This window comes from Buceros rhinoceros, unplaced genomic scaffold (assembly GCF_000710305.1).
Source record: "Buceros rhinoceros silvestris isolate BGI_N320 unplaced genomic scaffold, ASM71030v1 scaffold28221, whole genome shotgun sequence".
NCBI classification, from domain to species: Eukaryota; Metazoa; Chordata; class Aves; order Bucerotiformes; family Bucerotidae; genus Buceros; species Buceros rhinoceros.
Window position 1 is genome coordinate 1 of NW_010392942.1, and position 16,289 is coordinate 16,289.

At 39.1% G+C, this 16,289-nt stretch overlaps 1 protein-coding gene across 1 annotated transcript in view; it reads left to right on the forward strand.

Moving 5' to 3' along the window:
* The first annotated feature begins 800 nt into the window (after positions 1 to 800).
* UPB1 (ureidopropionase, beta) overlaps positions 801 to 16,289 on the forward strand; it is a 16,156-nt gene continuing 667 nt past the window's right edge. Inside the window, exons 1-8 of the mRNA XM_010144683.1 lie at positions 801 to 998; positions 2,473 to 2,560; positions 3,244 to 3,338; positions 4,627 to 4,788; positions 8,752 to 8,921; positions 11,828 to 11,909; positions 12,729 to 12,771; positions 13,904 to 14,058. Of these exons, the coding sequence (XP_010142985.1) occupies positions 801 to 998; positions 2,473 to 2,560; positions 3,244 to 3,338; positions 4,627 to 4,788; positions 8,752 to 8,921; positions 11,828 to 11,909; positions 12,729 to 12,771; positions 13,904 to 14,058 (993 nt within the window). The remainder of the gene's footprint in view (positions 999 to 2,472; positions 2,561 to 3,243; positions 3,339 to 4,626; positions 4,789 to 8,751; positions 8,922 to 11,827; positions 11,910 to 12,728; positions 12,772 to 13,903; positions 14,059 to 16,289) is intronic.

The following is a 16,289-nucleotide window of genomic DNA, read 5'->3' on the forward strand; positions in this document are numbered from 1 at the left end:
TCCCCTCAGGCTCCGGGAGGGGTGCCCAGCCCGGGAATTGAGGGGAAAGGAGACAGCTTGGGGAGCTGGTGCGCGGGACGCAGGGCTGGGCTGAAAGGAAACGAAGGGTAGGTGCTGTGGTGCTGGTGGCCCTGCGGTGAGGTTAGGCTGTGGTAAGATAGTGGGGGTAGCGTGGAGGAGGCAATCCCAGTTTGGCACAGGCATCCTAGGAGGTGGTGGATGATTACAGCCCGGGAATTGAGGGGAAAGGAGACAGCTTGGGGAGCTGGTGCGCGGGACGCAGGGCTGGGCTGAAAGGAAACGAAGGGTAGGTGCTGTGGTGCTGGTGGCCCTGCGGTGAGGTTAGGCTGTGGTAAGATAGTGGGGGTAGCGTGGAGGAGGCAATCCCAGTTTGGCACAGGCATCCTAGGAGGTGGTGGATGATTAGAAAGACCTGAGGGGGAGCTGGGGAGGTCAAGGCTTTGGATGAGGGAGCTGGAAAAGTGGGAATGTAGAGTGAGGAAAAACACGTTGGAGGAAAAGTTTATAATGTGGGGGTGGCAGATGAAAGTTTGTATGTGTGTGCTCCTTGATTTCTGTAGCAGGATACTAGTTCTGGAAATTACAGTTAGTCAGGGGGACACTGGGAGTTCTGCTGGCAGGAGAGCGGTGAGATTTGTACATGACCTGGCTACTGTCTGACGATTCCTTTGTCTGATATGGGTCATGGGAGCTTGGGTGTCCCTGCAGGGGTAGACAGTATCTGTGATCCTCTTGGTCCATTGCATTCATAGCAGAAAAGGAGAACATCTCATCCTGAAATGTCTTTGTTTCCTTTTCAATCCAGAAAACTTGATTTGCCAGGTGCTGCAGTGTCAGCAGCTCAGGAAAGAGATTTTGAGCTACAGGGCTATGGATTCGACGCTGCTCCAGAGCAGTTGAGAAGGCCACGCATTGTTCGAGTAGGACTGATACAGAATAAAATTCCACTTCCCACAGACACAGCTGTGGCGGTCCAGGTACACAAACTGGGATCCGGGCTGCTTGCGTGTAACTCCTACTAGCCAGAGAAATAAACCACTTTAGTTGTTAATGTTAGAAACTCCATCATGAAATGTCTGCTGATTGTCTGGCAATACAGGACCCGTCGGTATCTTAATAGAGCACAGTGTAAGACATTCAAGTGACGCATCCAGTTTTATTGTTTCTCAGAAACATCTCGTGTCATGTGTACTTAGCGAATGGCCCAACCTGTCTGCAGTTTGAGTTGCCTCTAAAATGTAACAGAAAATCATTTACCCGAAATCGAAAGAGATGGCAGCCCGTGGAAACCGCAGGTGCAGTTTGTGTTTTAATTGGGAGATGTTCCATTATGGGAAAATCCATTAGAGTAAATACAGATTAATAAGGCCATGTTCATTATTCTTTGTACAGCAGTAAACCAAATCTTATTACGAGGTGACCATCATTTCTAACATCTTGGACACAAACGCACTAAGATGACACACAGAAATAGCCTCCTAAAAGTAACTTTAAATAAGTGAAAGAAAAAAATACCACATTTATGAAATCTCCTGGAGTAGTAGTTTTGTACAGGACAGACCATTTCTGAAGTAATCAATTTGTTTTGGAAAGATTACCTGTGACAATGCGAGTAATTAATTGAGTACGCTGCTCAAGTTTTTGGATTCTTTGAGGAACATGTTAAAAAGACTGCCAGTTATAGTAATGATTTTACCGTATAAATAACTATTTCTGTAAATCAGTGTACAGTTGTTGAGTTTGTAGGTCACTGTCGACTTGTCTTGTGTCATTTTTCTGTATTTTATTGGCAGTTGAAAGTACCAATGCAAAGTGCTACAACTCTGCTTATCTTTGAGCAGAATACTCAAGAAAAAACTACTTTGAAACAATTTTTTGACTAGTTAATAAATGCTTTGATGTTTTTTTTCTTGGTAATAATCTACCGAGCTCTTTAGACAGGGGATTTAGAAATGAGTTCGGAGTTAATAACTTCTAAAGAGTGTCCAAAATCCACATGTGTGAGCGCAGGATTTGGATATAACTGAGGAAATGGACTGTCCTTACCTCATATTTTAAGATTCTGAGTACTGGACTCTGAATCCACGTTTACTTAATATTATTCTGTAGGTTGTTTACAATAAACAGCAAAATTACAGTTTTAGCTGATTCCGTTAAGAAGTTTAGCTGTTTGCAAGTAAGCATACGTTTAAATCTTGTAACCATGGAATTTGAATTCTATTGGATTAGCTTCTCTGTTTTTAGCATCCAAATGCTTTTACAAATCTGTATGTAACTCTATTACTAGCGCTCAGGAATGATAACTTCTTGAGTTATTTCCCCTGAAAGCAATGGGACTAAGTATAGAACAAGATAAATTTAATGTGAACAAAGCTTCTAAATGCAGGCTATTAGTATACAGGTAGGTTAGAACATACAGCTTTTTTACAGCGTGGCACTTCTTGCGATCAGGTGGCTGCACTGCACAGGCGAATTGAGGAGATGGTGGAAGTAGCTGCAATGTGCGGGGTCAACACAGTTTGTTTCCAGGAGGCTTGGAGTGAGTATTTTCTGTGATTCCTTCTGTGCTCTCAGAGGTCAAGCTTGTGCTGTTTAACAAGTATCCTGCCCTAAAAGTGTGTCTTATAAGTCAACAGCAGAGATCTTTCAAGATGTCACAGTTGACTGGATTGATTTGCTTTCTGAAGTTAAGAGTAAAGAGCCTTAGTTAGAACTGTATGGAAGATGTAGGTGAAGTCTCTTATACTGAAGAATAGTGTGTGCTGCAGCACTGGTATTTGTAGGTGTGCTCCTTCGTGATCCTTATTTTTTTCTCCTAAAATGTCAGGTTTTTTCTAGGCAGATATTAAAATTTAAAAGATCTATTTTTAATTAAAATGGAATCTCTGAGGCTTAATAGAGGCGACACCCAAAATGAAAGCCCTTGAAATGTTTGTGAAAACAGATTATTCACAGAAAGTATATGCCAGGACTGGGGTATATTTTGTATTTTTACCTCCAGTAAGACTTAGCTAAGTGGATACTTTCTATTCTGCTTTGCTCTGCGTGGGCCTAAAACTCCTTGCCCTTGCTAAAAATACGTTTAAATAGCCTTTGCTTTTAAACAAGGAGAGCAGTTGAATCATTCTTAAGTGTTTAATTTTTTATCTGTATTCATAAAAACAGTGTGTGTTTCTTGAGTGACATGAACATTCTTGTAAATTTTGTTTTGATGTTTTCCAGCCATGCCCTTTGCTTTTTGTACAAGAGAGAAGCTTCCTTGGACTGAATTTGCTGAGTCAGCAGAGGATGGGCCAACAACAAAGTTCTGTCAAGAGGTAAAAAACCAAACAAGCAAAAACCCCCCACATCCAGCCTCCAACCCCAGCCCGTAACTGGCACTGATTAGCATGGATTTCTTCTTTATGTACCAGTCATCTGCCACTGAGAAAACTGAAATAATAAAAAATAAATTTTCAACTTGCTTGACAAATATTGTGATGGTGAATGACCTAAAAATGGACAGCTGTGCTCAATATTTATTTTTTAAACTACTTTGCATTTGTAGACTATGTTTTACCATGAAAGGCAGGTGAAACTGCCCATTTAACTATTCCTGAATTTTACAATGAAGGAATGATTCTTCATACAAATGTTTAAAATTTCTATTTAAAAGGTGTTTCTTGCCTAGAACAGTTGAACTGTGCTTGTATGAAGGCGTGAATCTGAACAGGGTACGCTTGTACACAAATCTTTTGCATATCCCTGTGAAATGACACAAAATGTAGGGTGGTTTTTGTGGACCCAAGGAGATTTGTTACCGTCTGGCTTTTATGTCTCCAGAGACTGTTGATTGCAAGGGTGGCACAGTTTATTTTTGTTTTCTGACAACTTCTTTTTTTAATAAGGCATTTCAGTTATTTTCTTTCACAAGTCATTGAAACAATGAAAGACTGCTTTGGTATCAAATTTGCCCTGATAGGTACTGACCTATGAAACTTTTGTAGATGGTATAATATCTTTAGTCTAATCTAGGGCAAGTGTGTGTTACTTCTCATAATGGAATTAATGACTCTATGGAATTTTGAAGAAATAAAAGAAATAAGTGATTTGAAGGGAAAGACAATATACTGGCAGTCAGAAATTGCTATATTTCTCACACCTGTATTATTTAATATTCATAGTTAACATATAATGCTATTTTACGTTTCTTCTTTTTTTTTTTTAAATAACTTTTCAGCTCTCTGTGGTATCTTCTGTTCTGCTATGCCACTTAGATGATATACCAGAATGGAAGAATGGGATGGGATCTATCTCTTCTTATACCTGTAAGAGTAGGTAGGGATCAGCTTTGTAGTTTGACCATTGCTGTTAGGATGCTTTTTCCTCTGGGTACCGTGCACTTCTAGTTGAAGGATTCAGGTGGAAAGATCTCTCTGTTGTATCCATCTTTGTTGAAGAAACTGGTGGTGGTGTGGGCATGCCAGTATGAGTTAAGCATTAGCCCTTGATAACAGTCAGAGTCATATACCAGGTGATACTTTTCTTAATCCTTCTTTATGAACAAAATGTTAAAATAATTCCTGCAGGCTTGTGTGTAATAGAAGAATTGTGTTCTTTGTGTAGCTGGCAAAGAAATACAATATGGTTGTGGTATCTCCAATCCTGGAGCGAGATGAAATACATGGGGGAACTCTGTGGAATGCTGCAGTGGTCATTTCTAATTCTGGAGCTGTCCTTGGCAAAAGTAGGAAAAATCACATTCCAAGGGTTGGAGATTTCAATGAGGTAAGATACAGTGTTGTGAATATCAAGCTAGCCTAACCTTGCAGCTCTTTTTCATGTCAGCATGTGTTGTATCAGAGTCATACTGGCAGGAAATTTAATGTGTTCCTAGAAAATGTGGTACACTAAGTGTCAAATCAGTTTTTCTCAGGTGAAATTTTAGCAAGTTAATCTATCAGGAATAGAGAGCGATGACTCTTAAAGGACAAATAACATCAAATCTTTGCTCTGTGCTCTTCCCTGGCCTGATGGAAACTACAAAAGTCTTGAGAATCTTTAAAACAAAACTCTTTAAGTCACAGCTTTGTTGCGTTAGTTGTGTGTTATTGGATTAGGTAGTTTTTGCATGTGCGTGTGTTGAACTTATTTTAATTTGGAGGGCAATTATTTCATGGTTCAGGTGTGCCCATTATTTATAGTCTTGATCTCTGTTTCTCTGTGAGGTTGTCTTGGAAATGACAGCCCTTTTGCTTATTTCTCCTTGAGCAGGATCCCTCGATTCATTATGCTTCTGACTAAATAGCTGGTTTACGGCATCTTCTGTCCACTGATCTCATTACCTCCACTGAAGCCCCCAGCAGTTTTTAGGCTGTCCTTCAGAATCAGCTTCAAAAACTGAAGTGGTAGTGAAATTAATGCTGGAAGAAAACCAGTAGATCTGAACTGTGTTTATCCATCCGTAGAATTATCACAAGCAGAAAGATCACAGTTAAAAATTAACCAAAGTCTAAAAATACATTGTCTTACCTAACTAAATCTCTCCTTGTCAGCTAAAGTAACAGAGGCATTTCTTCTAAGCACTGGGGGCTGTGAGATACCTGCAGTTGCTTCTGTTCCCTGTCTGAATGCTCCAGTCACTAAACAGAGGCTTTAGGATCCAAACTGCTTTATTATTAATTTTAAAGGTTTTTTGGTGTCTTGAAAACTTTGTGTTCAAAGACTTCAGGAAGTTTTGACCTGGGCTTCCAGATCTGATCAGACTGGTTTGTGTTTCTTTAGAGGAGGCTGTTACTAGGTTTCTACACAGTGGATTTCTGGCACAGGTCTGTCAGTCACCAGTGTTGACCTGTATCTTTAACAATTATTTTGATATTTAATATTATTTTATTGGATATGTCTTCTAGCTGTCAAAACAGTAACTAACAAACCCATATAAAAAAATAAAAGCACTAATAAAAACGAATATTGGTTACTTTCCACATTCTCGAGTTCTTCCTTGTGTAATGAAACAGAAAATAAATTCCTGTTGCTTGTGCTAAAATATGATGTCTTTCAAAGTCTTTCATAGTTTCCAACTATGAAACTAATGAAAGACACCTAAAAAAGGAAAATACTGTTACTTTTCCATGTGAAGTATAAATAGAGTTTCATTAAGAGTTTTGCTCTAAAAGGAGTTCGTTCTTACAATCCTAAATGCCAGAATTGCCACAAAATAATCTATTTATATCTTGCAGGTACGCTGTAATGATTTGACATTTCTTGTTTTATCTCTCTCATTACAGAAGCGAGTCGTGTTTACCCAAACCAGCACTGTCTTTTTAGCTAGTTTTGTTACCAAAGCATTAAGTCCATTCTTCTGAGCTGGGCAGTTCTGACAGAGGAACTTTAGAAACCACCAAGACTACAGGGAAGGATTATGCTCATCTCTGTTACTTTAATCTTGTTTTCTTTATCAACAAAGTTGACTCCCAAGGAAGTGTTAAATTTGAAATGATTTGTTGTGGATTGTCTCTGTAGAGCAGATAGGGAAAGGAGCCTCATTAAAATCATCCTCATTGAATCTGTGAGAACTAAATGGAAGGGGGAAAGAGATTGGTCTGTAACCTATTCAGCAGTGTGTGGGAGAGCATATAAATAAACCAAAATCAATCCTTCTTGAGACATCACAGTTTGTTGCTGTGGAGATGATTGTGACCTCTGGCAAGGAATAAAGGAATAATAACTGATGAATTCCCTGAAGCAACAGCATTCTTTTTTTTTTTTTCTCCTATTGGAATCAAAGAAAACTGAGAATAGAAGAAAAAATGGAAATGTAGTCAATCAGCAGTATTGTTTTTCAAAAGGACTGTGTGAATGCCCACTACATGGTGTGCTTTCTGCAGACATGACGGGATAAAATCAGTGCCCTAGGGACTGCGCAATTTCACGAAACCTGGAAATAAGCAAGAAGCATGAGATGCCACTTTGACTGGGCATACTGAACCTCTAGTCCTTTGTTTCAGATGGTGATCCCCTTGTGTCTGTCATGCCATTCTACACTTCCATGAGGCCCTAGTTTATTCCCCAGCTGTAACCGGGCTTGTTTTAGGTTCAATATGATCCTGCTTCCTTCAAGACCAATGGCAGTGGTTGGTAAAATGGACAGATAGTTTCAGTAAAAATGGAGTTGTTTTACAACTCAATTAAAATTACTCAATTACAGCTGTGATAAGAGGCATATCCCATTGGGTCTGGCTGGGGCATTATGTACTTTGCTTTTCTGTCTCTGAGATCACAAAAAGGTACTACTAAGAGAAACTTGGGTACTCCCTCAGTATCCACAGTCATTGTATCAGAGAAGTTGGGTGGCATGTTCCTGTCTAATTCTGATCTGTGGTTCTTTAGTCAGTGAGTTTGTCTAGTCCCTTCTGAACTTGGTGATAATACTTGCTTTCCCAAAGAAGCAGATTTCAGAAGTGCACTGCCTGCTGCAGGAAGAAAGTTAGTTTGGTTGAGTATAGATACAAGAGTGTATTTTCAGTCAATACCCACTACTGCTGCTTTGTGATGATACCCTCTGCGTTTGTGATTTTGTAAATCTCATCGTAGTATTGCCCTCAGCCTTCTGTCTGCAGATGGAAGAGCCTTTTTAGTTGCTCCTCACAAAGGAGCTGCCCCATCCCTTTCATTATTTCAGTTGCCTTTGCTTATTCCATCCCTAGTACATCCTTGCTGAGATACAGACACTAGAATTGCCCAGAGTATTCAAGCTGTGAGCACACAGAATTCTTACAAACCAGCAAAATTATATTTTCTGTTATGTTTCAATACCCTGCATGTTTATGTTTGAGGTTTTCTTGGGGATTAGATTACTGCTGAGCACTAAGCAGCAACTGTCCATAACGCCACACATATCCTTTTCTTGTATCTGAAAGAACCTTTTCTGTACATTTATTTGAGAGTATCTCTGTGAATGTTTTTCTCTCTTGATAGCCGTTAACAATGCCCTATCCTGCTCTTCACTAGTGCCTTTTACAGGAACCAGTGCTTTTCTAATTGTGTAGAAATGTTTGATACGGTAAGATGAAAGTTCACAGCATATGGTAAATAGGATCTTTTAAGCCAACAGTTGGCTCCAGTTACTTTAAGGAGGGTTCTCTAGATTTATCCTGTGATTTTCCTGGTGGTAGTTTCAAGCCTTCTGTTTGTTTAGAGCAATAGGCATATAGGAAATTTAAATAACCAATCTTAGCTATACACTGATACTTCCTTATAGCATTCATAAAATTACTGCATGTCATTATGTAACAGATGAATGTAAAGGAATTCTATTCTTTAAACAGTTCATCAGCTCCCTCTTTAATCAGAATCAAAGGATTGTGATGACTTAGGAAAATTTTCTTCTGTGGTGAAAGTACTGAGAGAGGTGCCTATCAATTGGCAATTTGTGGATCTCTCTTAAGCTTCTGTAGAAGTTTCTAGCATTAATAGACGTGTTTATGTCAAAGTCAGACAGTGCTTAGGTGTAGTGTGAGTGAAGGGAAACAGAAACGGGCTTGATCTCAGCAGCCTGAGAGCTACTTTTTGCTATATACCCATTTCAGTGCAGCTATGTACTAGATGAAAGGTAGTGTCCCTGCTCATGGTCTAATGACTTGAAGCTGGTAATTAGAAATGGAGAGGTGTCAAAGCAACGTGGGAGGTATTTCTTTATGCTTTTTTAAGAAGTCTGCATTTGTGGCTTTTTGTTTGTTTGTGTGTTTCTAGTCTACTTACTATATGGAAGGAAATACAGGACACCCAGTGTTTCAGACACAGTTTGGAGCAATTGCTGTGAATATCTGCTATGGGCGCCACCACCCTCTGAACTGGCTCATGTTTAGTATGAATGGAGCAGAGATCATCTTTAACCCATCAGCCACTATTGGAAAGCTCAGGTAAAATACAAACTGAGTTAGGCTGTTGCATGCTTTCTGGGTTAACTGAACCTCTGAGCCCCTCATGGGGCCTCGGGGACACCTTGCTGAGGTCTTGGAACCTGAGTTATCACCTATTTGTTTTGCTGCCTTGAAGCAATCTCCATTCTTCTCCATCTGGAATTTTGGGCTACCAGTCTGCTCATTGTCACTAATTCTTTGCCAGAAGTTTAGTTGTACGTCTGTAGGTCTTCTGTCTCTGAGGCAGAGTTAACCAGCCTCCAGCTGGTGTTCAGAAATGAAAGTTTATTTAGATTATCTATGTAATATTTTTGGTTTGTGTTAGGCGGTAGTAATTTACATTCAGGCTTAGCTTGCCAGTTTGCATCGTCTACCTAGGAGCCAGTAAGCATGGTATCAAATTGCAGTTTTCAGAGCCAAGCTGAGAAACTCTTTTCTCAGAAAATTTTTTTTTTTTGTAACTCTTGGCAATTTTGTGATTATCAGGCCGCTTAAACCAGACTGAACCAGTATAAACTGTTTCCCTTGAGATTAATCTTCTCTAGATTGACATTAATTGCCTCCTACTGACTTGATTTCCTAAAAGAAAAAAAAATAAACCAGCTCAGTGAGCTGAGAAAATACACTTCTTAGCTAGCCTGTGATGATTAATTTGTGGATTAGATCTTGAATATTCTTTGCCTCTACATTACGAGCATCAGTTTTGTTTCAATATAGTGACCTCTGAATGTGCCATGCTTCCAAAGCACTGCCTGACACAGGCTGTGTATTGCTTGGGATGCTATAAAGTGATCCACAATAACTCCATTTCTTTGTGGGGGCTGGGGGGGTGGGGGAAGCTTTCTTTTAAGTAGAAACCTTGTAGAAATTATTTCAGTGGTTCTTTATATCACTCTTGACAAAATCACCATGTCGTCTTTCATTCTCATCGTATTCTGTTCCTTGCTGGACTACTCAGTGCTTTCAAATTCCAAATTAGACTCTTAGTAAATATGGGATTCCCGAATGCGTCCACGCATCAGTTTAACACATAATAACAACTGTGCTTTTGCTTTTTGTTTGGTTTTTTTTGTTTCTCCTGGTAACAGCAGGCTCTGAAAAGTAATTTAATATTGTATAATGTTTACATATGATTGAGGAGGTAATTATAGTTTATGCTTAATTATAAATTAATATTTTTAACCCTTTTCAGCATAAGTGGTTAGCTTTATACAGGGCAGGGGAAAAAGTCCGGGTTTGCAGAGTTCTTTGGAAGAAAAGCATTTCCTTTGTGAGTTAAAAAAAAAGGGATTTGGGGCTAGCTGAACTGTCTTCAAGTTTCTCGCTCCAAAGATAAGTTTTCGGAAGCTAATAGGAGCATATTTCATTGTTACCTATAATCTTGTAAACAGAAGGATAATATCCAGTAGCAAACAAAAAAAGAAGATACACTGATCTCTTACAATACTAGAAATACTCATTTCTCTTCTCTTTCCTTTCAGCTGGGCTTGTATGCATGAACTAATAGCAGAATACTTCCATTTTTATTTCTTTAATCTAACTCTTTAGAGAGATTTTTTCTGGTGTCAGTTTTGTAAACCTTAATGTATGAAATGTTCAGGAAATACAGACTTGCTAACTACTTACCCAAGTGATAGAAGAGTTAGAAATCTAAGAGGAATATCCTTTTTTTAGCATTTTCCTTTTCTTCAAGATTCACTCAGTCCCCTCTCTTTACCTGCTTAATGTAAATTCAGAGTTTTTCTGTCTCTGTAACAAGGTCCAAGAACATTCGTCCTAATTTTTGTTGCTGACCAGCTAGAAAATTCTGAGGACACTGAACATTCATAACAGGGTAGAAGTGGTGAAAAATGCCTTAGAGGCATACAATGTTCATACCCACAGCCAGTGCAGATGAGGAGAACCGTGTATTTTCAAACCTGGAGAGTAGAGCTGTAGGTTAGGTGCAGTATTCTGTTATTCAGACGGCTTTTAATAGTTTTTGGAATAAAAGATAATTTGAGTAATCTCGGGAAATGTCCTTTGGAAAAAATTGAATTAATACACAATGCTTTTTGCTTATGTCACTACTAGAATAATACTCGTGATGTCTGTCCACTTTACAGCCTGTGAACAGGAGAGCAAGCAGAAATTATCGTGTTGTCACAGAGCACTTCATAGGTACTCTTGGGTGCTTCAGGCTCTCCTAATTATTTGCTTTTACTTGATTGTTATTAAGCATATAATTGTTATTGCAGGAGGAAGACTCTTGAGGCCCATGTAAGAACTGTCACTGGGGTCACTTCTTGGTTATAGCCTTTTTTTTTCCTGTCTCTCTTCTGTGAAATTGAATTTGCTGGAGCTTTTCAATAAACCCCCTTTCTCTTGGAAGAGCTGGCTTCCAGACTCAAAGCAATTGAGAAAAGAGTCAATAAACCAAGTCCTTTCAATCAGTCCAGTGACCATCTCTGAAGATTCTTGAGTCTGACTGGGAGATTAGTATTTCAGATGCTTGCAGCCTTGTCGTGGTGCTCAGAATCTGGCAGGTACATCCTGTCACAGGAGTGTACAAATTGTATCACCTCTAGACCTCCTGTTAACTAGGCTGATCCATGTGTATCAAACTATTTAATAAAAAAAGGACTGTTTCAGTTTTAAACAGTCAGAATTGTAATCTCCTTTGGAGGCTTGTAAAAGAGCAGGAATTTTTTATTCGTCATTTTTCAGTTCTTGGTTTTATGTAAATTTAGTGACTGGAAAGTTATCAGGATGCTTTTGTTAAACATGCTTACTTTTTCATCCATGGGAAAATGGCTTACTGGAAAGTGCTGTGAAAACTGTGATTGAAATAACAGAAACAGGAAATTTTGGTGGAAGTGAATTTTTCTTTACCTTTAATTTTTTTATTGCTCTTTTGTGTTTTGAAGTGAGTCGCTGTGGCCAATTGAAGCAAGAAATGCTGCCATAGCTAATCACTGCTTTACATGTCCCATCAACAGAGTAGGAACGGTATGTATCTTCACTTCGTTATTTCATTTCGTAAGTCAGGCATTGTAGCATGAGTTAATTCAAGGTAATGAACGGAATAGCACTAGAACGCATATATTCCTCTACTGTGTAACTGCTGTGTTGGTGTTTGAGTTGAAGGTGGACAGTCATAAAGAGATTGAGAGCTGCCTTGTTGCTGGCAGCCTACTTTTTGGTTGCAGCTGCTTCCTGTTCATGAATTGCTCTCTTTGTAATAGGCACCCGCCCTTTTGCTAATTCTCCTTGTTTCTGTGATGAAATCAGTATTCTTTTAGCCAAAATGTCTGAAAATGCAATATATTCTGAAGTCAGTGGTACTGAACTGGTTGCTGTTGTACAGTTATTACCGAACACTGGACTCTGAAATTCTATAATGAAAATTAATATTGCACACAGTAGGCTGTTCTTTCCTTCAGATTAGTACAAGTACCCCACATGTGTGTTCTTTTATAATGTTCCCTGCAAAAATCCACACTTGTTCCTGGCTTACATGAATACATTTACCTTCTTTTATGATCTGCAAAGATGTATTTGGTTAAATGTCTCCTCTTCAGGCTTGTAAAACTGATAGGAGGTGTGTTCCCCAAAGCGTATGAAAAACAGGCAGTGATACAAAAAGATCTTGTTTTCTAGGCTATCCATCATAGAAACTAGGCCCCTCTGATGACTCCCTGTAGACAGTGCTGATAGGATGCCAGAAAAAATGTGAATAGACTACCATACTAAATATAGTAGAGCGGCGAGGATTTCTTCAATGAAATGGAATTACACTGCCACCTACAGACTCCTTTTATTTCACAGGAACACTACAAAAATGCCTTTACTTCTGGAGATGGTGAAGAAGGTATGTTCAAAGATCACATTTGGTGGTTGCTGATAATTTTAACTAGAAAGTTTGAAGTAACAATCACTCTGCTGCAAGTGTCTCTCGGAGGACAGCTCTGGTAGCTAGCAACTGCCTTCCTTACCACCGCTGTCTCATAGGCAGGAGAGAAGCACTTCCTGTTAAAGTTGGTGGTGCTATGGAATGTGGTCACCAGAAGTTCATACCTAAGATTTCCATATCCTTTCAAAGGAGTAAGATTTTTGGAATCAGTGTAGTATTGTAGGACTGGAAGAAATCCCTCAAATTAGCCTGTGTTGTCAGTGCAAGAATGGCACTTTATTTGTAGTTTTAATATTATTACAAGTAATAGCCCTAGCCTGAATCCCCAGCCGAGCCATTTTGCCATTTCGCTGATTTGCTGGAGGTTAAAGAGAATGCTCAAAGAAGAGCATGACATTTGCTTGTGTGTACTTCACTTGTATTCTGAAACACTGTAATTTGTCCCGTGACCACCATGACTGCCTCTGGCTTCATCTGGAGTGGCCTGAGCCTTAAAAAAAGCCAGGTGTTCTAGCTAGTTTTGGAGCTAAGTGTTTGTAGCAGCTGCACTAAAAAAGTCAGTGATGACCATTGCTCAGTAGTACAACAGATGCGGCTGATTTTTGGCACAGCTCGAGTTGCACAATATGAAGTAAGATCTTATTCATGCCTCAAATCCCAGTGTTTTCACCTCTGACCTTGAAAATTGAATTGGTGAATCTCTGCCAGCTGTTTTGGAAATGTATGATTTGACAATTAGAATTCATTTAAATTCTAGATTAAAAAAAACCAGTGAAAGCAAAGCCTTTACTTCAGTGCAGAGACTGAATAACAGGAAAGCATAATCATGCATTATTTGAAAGGCAATGCAGTGATTTTTTTTCCCTGTTAATTCGATATATGGGAAAGCCATACTGTGCATGGAAGTAACTACTGGTCGAATCTGCAGTTACCTCAGGATCGTGCTGTGACTCTTCAGGATATCTTGCTTAAATTAAGCACAGTGAGTGAGCAACCCCAAGAAAGTGAGCCAGGTTTTATGGGACACTGCATGTTAAGTTGTATACTTATTTGCAGATGGTTTTATGTGCTCTTTAAAAATTTCTTTAAGCACACCATGACTTGGGCCATTTTTATGGCTCAAGTTATGTAGCTGCACCAGATGGCAGCAGGACTCCAGGACTCTCTCGCACTCAGGATGGACTTCTGGTGGTAGAGATGGATCTAAATCTTTGCAGACAAGTCAGTGACAAATGGAATTTTAAGGTAAGCCTGCGTATAAAGAAACAAACTTAACTAAGATAGTGGAACAAACAAGTTTTCGTAATGATCTTATAATCTTACAAGATTAATAGTCCAGAGCTTAAATTGTTGAACTAATTTAACAGGATGTTCTGGAGGCTAAAGTCATAAACATATTCCAAAAAGGAGTAGCTGAATTCAGGGAAACTAGGCCAATAGCTTTTAAATTAAAAACTTAGCCTTTGATCCTGAAGTGCACGTTGCCAGGAGCTCTGAGGACTGCTAGGGGAAGTGCGTGCAGTTTCCCTACGTAGGTGTGTGTCACTGAGCTGAGCTGGGCCTTTGATCTGACTTAATGTGGTGGTTCTCTATACTCTTACAGGCTTTACTTGGAGATGTGGTGAAATTTAGAGAAAACACAAACCACAAGAATCTTTAAGTTTCTGACAACTTTCTGAATACAAATTTCTTGCAGTGTTAGCTCCTTCAATTTGTGGACATGTTGAAGCCACAAGAGAAAAAACTGTGTACCTTAATCTCTAAAGCATCCTAATACACTTTTGAGTTTATCTAAATCAAATTAAAGACAGCTGCAAGCCTCTCCACATGGCTTTAACAAACTTACTTATGACTACTATTTGTATTCTGAGATAAAGCTAATTTGGATCATCTTTCCTGGAAGTGGGATTTGATTTAATTTGACCAGCAGCAGTATTGGTTGAGGAAGTGGCAACCTCAGCACTGTAGTCTGCTAACCCTTCAGTTGTGCCAGTACAAACTGTGTGGGCTGCTGTATTGTGTACTGGTTTAGTGGCATGATCAGATTTTTTTTTTTAAACAAAGAAGTGACAGTTTAGTTTCTTTTAATCTGATCAAGTTTATGGCAGGCCCCACAAATACTCTTTTGGAACAACAGAGAATGCAAGCAAAAGGAAAAAAAGAGGTGGTGACTTCTTAAATAGGCTTTGTTGATGAAAAAACCACATCTTCCTTACATCTGAGGAGACAGGTCTTTCGTGCTAGTCCTCAGTACTTCTGGAGACGAGTGGGTAGGAAAAAATTCTAAAGATCAGCCTGATTTGAATTGTAACGAAGTAGACCAGAACTCGTAATCACAATGTAGGTAGGTCGTTCCGTGATAATCTAGTGCTTAAAATAAGTAAACATTTGCAAGGAGTGTCGATTTTTGCACATACTACTACTATGAGCAGACATTTATTTTATAGAGGTAGTTTATTTGGAACCGTCTTGTATGTCACAATATAGTGCAACATATAATGTGGTTTGATTTCAACTTTTTGTAAAAATACAAGTTTTCTGTGCATTTGAAATGCTGCATAAGCTTTTTAATTTAAACACAGTAATTCATTAGCTAGAGCTTAACTTCCCTTTGCGATGCTGCTAGTCCATATATAGGGACTAAAGACAAGAAGTAATTTCAGTCTGTTTTCTAGGCAGAATTGCATTTGTTATTTTTTTATTTGCCTGTGGTAGGTATATGGTTGTTGGCACAGTGGAATTAAATTGTGCTGAGAGATTTCCAGGTTTTTTAAGGCAGGCATTTAGGTTTGCTCTTCTGCCAAATGAGGCCCTTATTGCAGAGTAGAGCTTTAGTGTGTCGGGAAGCCCATGGCACATTGCTGGTAACAGCTTAGTAATGGTATCTGAACAAAAGCAGTTGTATTGATTAGGAAAAATGAACAGTAAAAGCAAAACACTGACCTGTAGCTGTTCTGTATAAAATTGTGATTTGTTGTTGTTGTCCTCAAATCTTTTGCTCTCAGTGCCTTAGTTTTATGTTGATTGTGTGGATTGCTGGTCTTTTGGCACATAAGGCACAGCTGTGCCTTTTGTTTATGTGACAGGGGGTATCTCCTTCCTCTTCCTCTCAGTTGTGGCCAAGGCAGGGGTAATTCTTGATATAAAGGGATTGAGGAAGTATGAAGTCATCCATTATCCACAACTGAAAAACCTTGAGAGCAAGCAGGAACCTATTTAACCTCCTCTGGTATCTGCAGTTTGCATTCAGTGATGCCTGAAAGGGACATTAAGTAGAATGTCTTACTCACAGTAACAAGATGGTTAAATTGTCCTCACTATGGCAAGAAAGAAGTAATCCAAGCCTCATAGCTTACTGTATCAGCCAAGGCAGTGATAGTATTGTGAATTACTAATGGATAAAGTAAGAGCAACCCAAATACTGTCAGTGCCAGGAATGCAAACATTGCTGGAAGCAGAGTTCGTCAGTTGTCAAG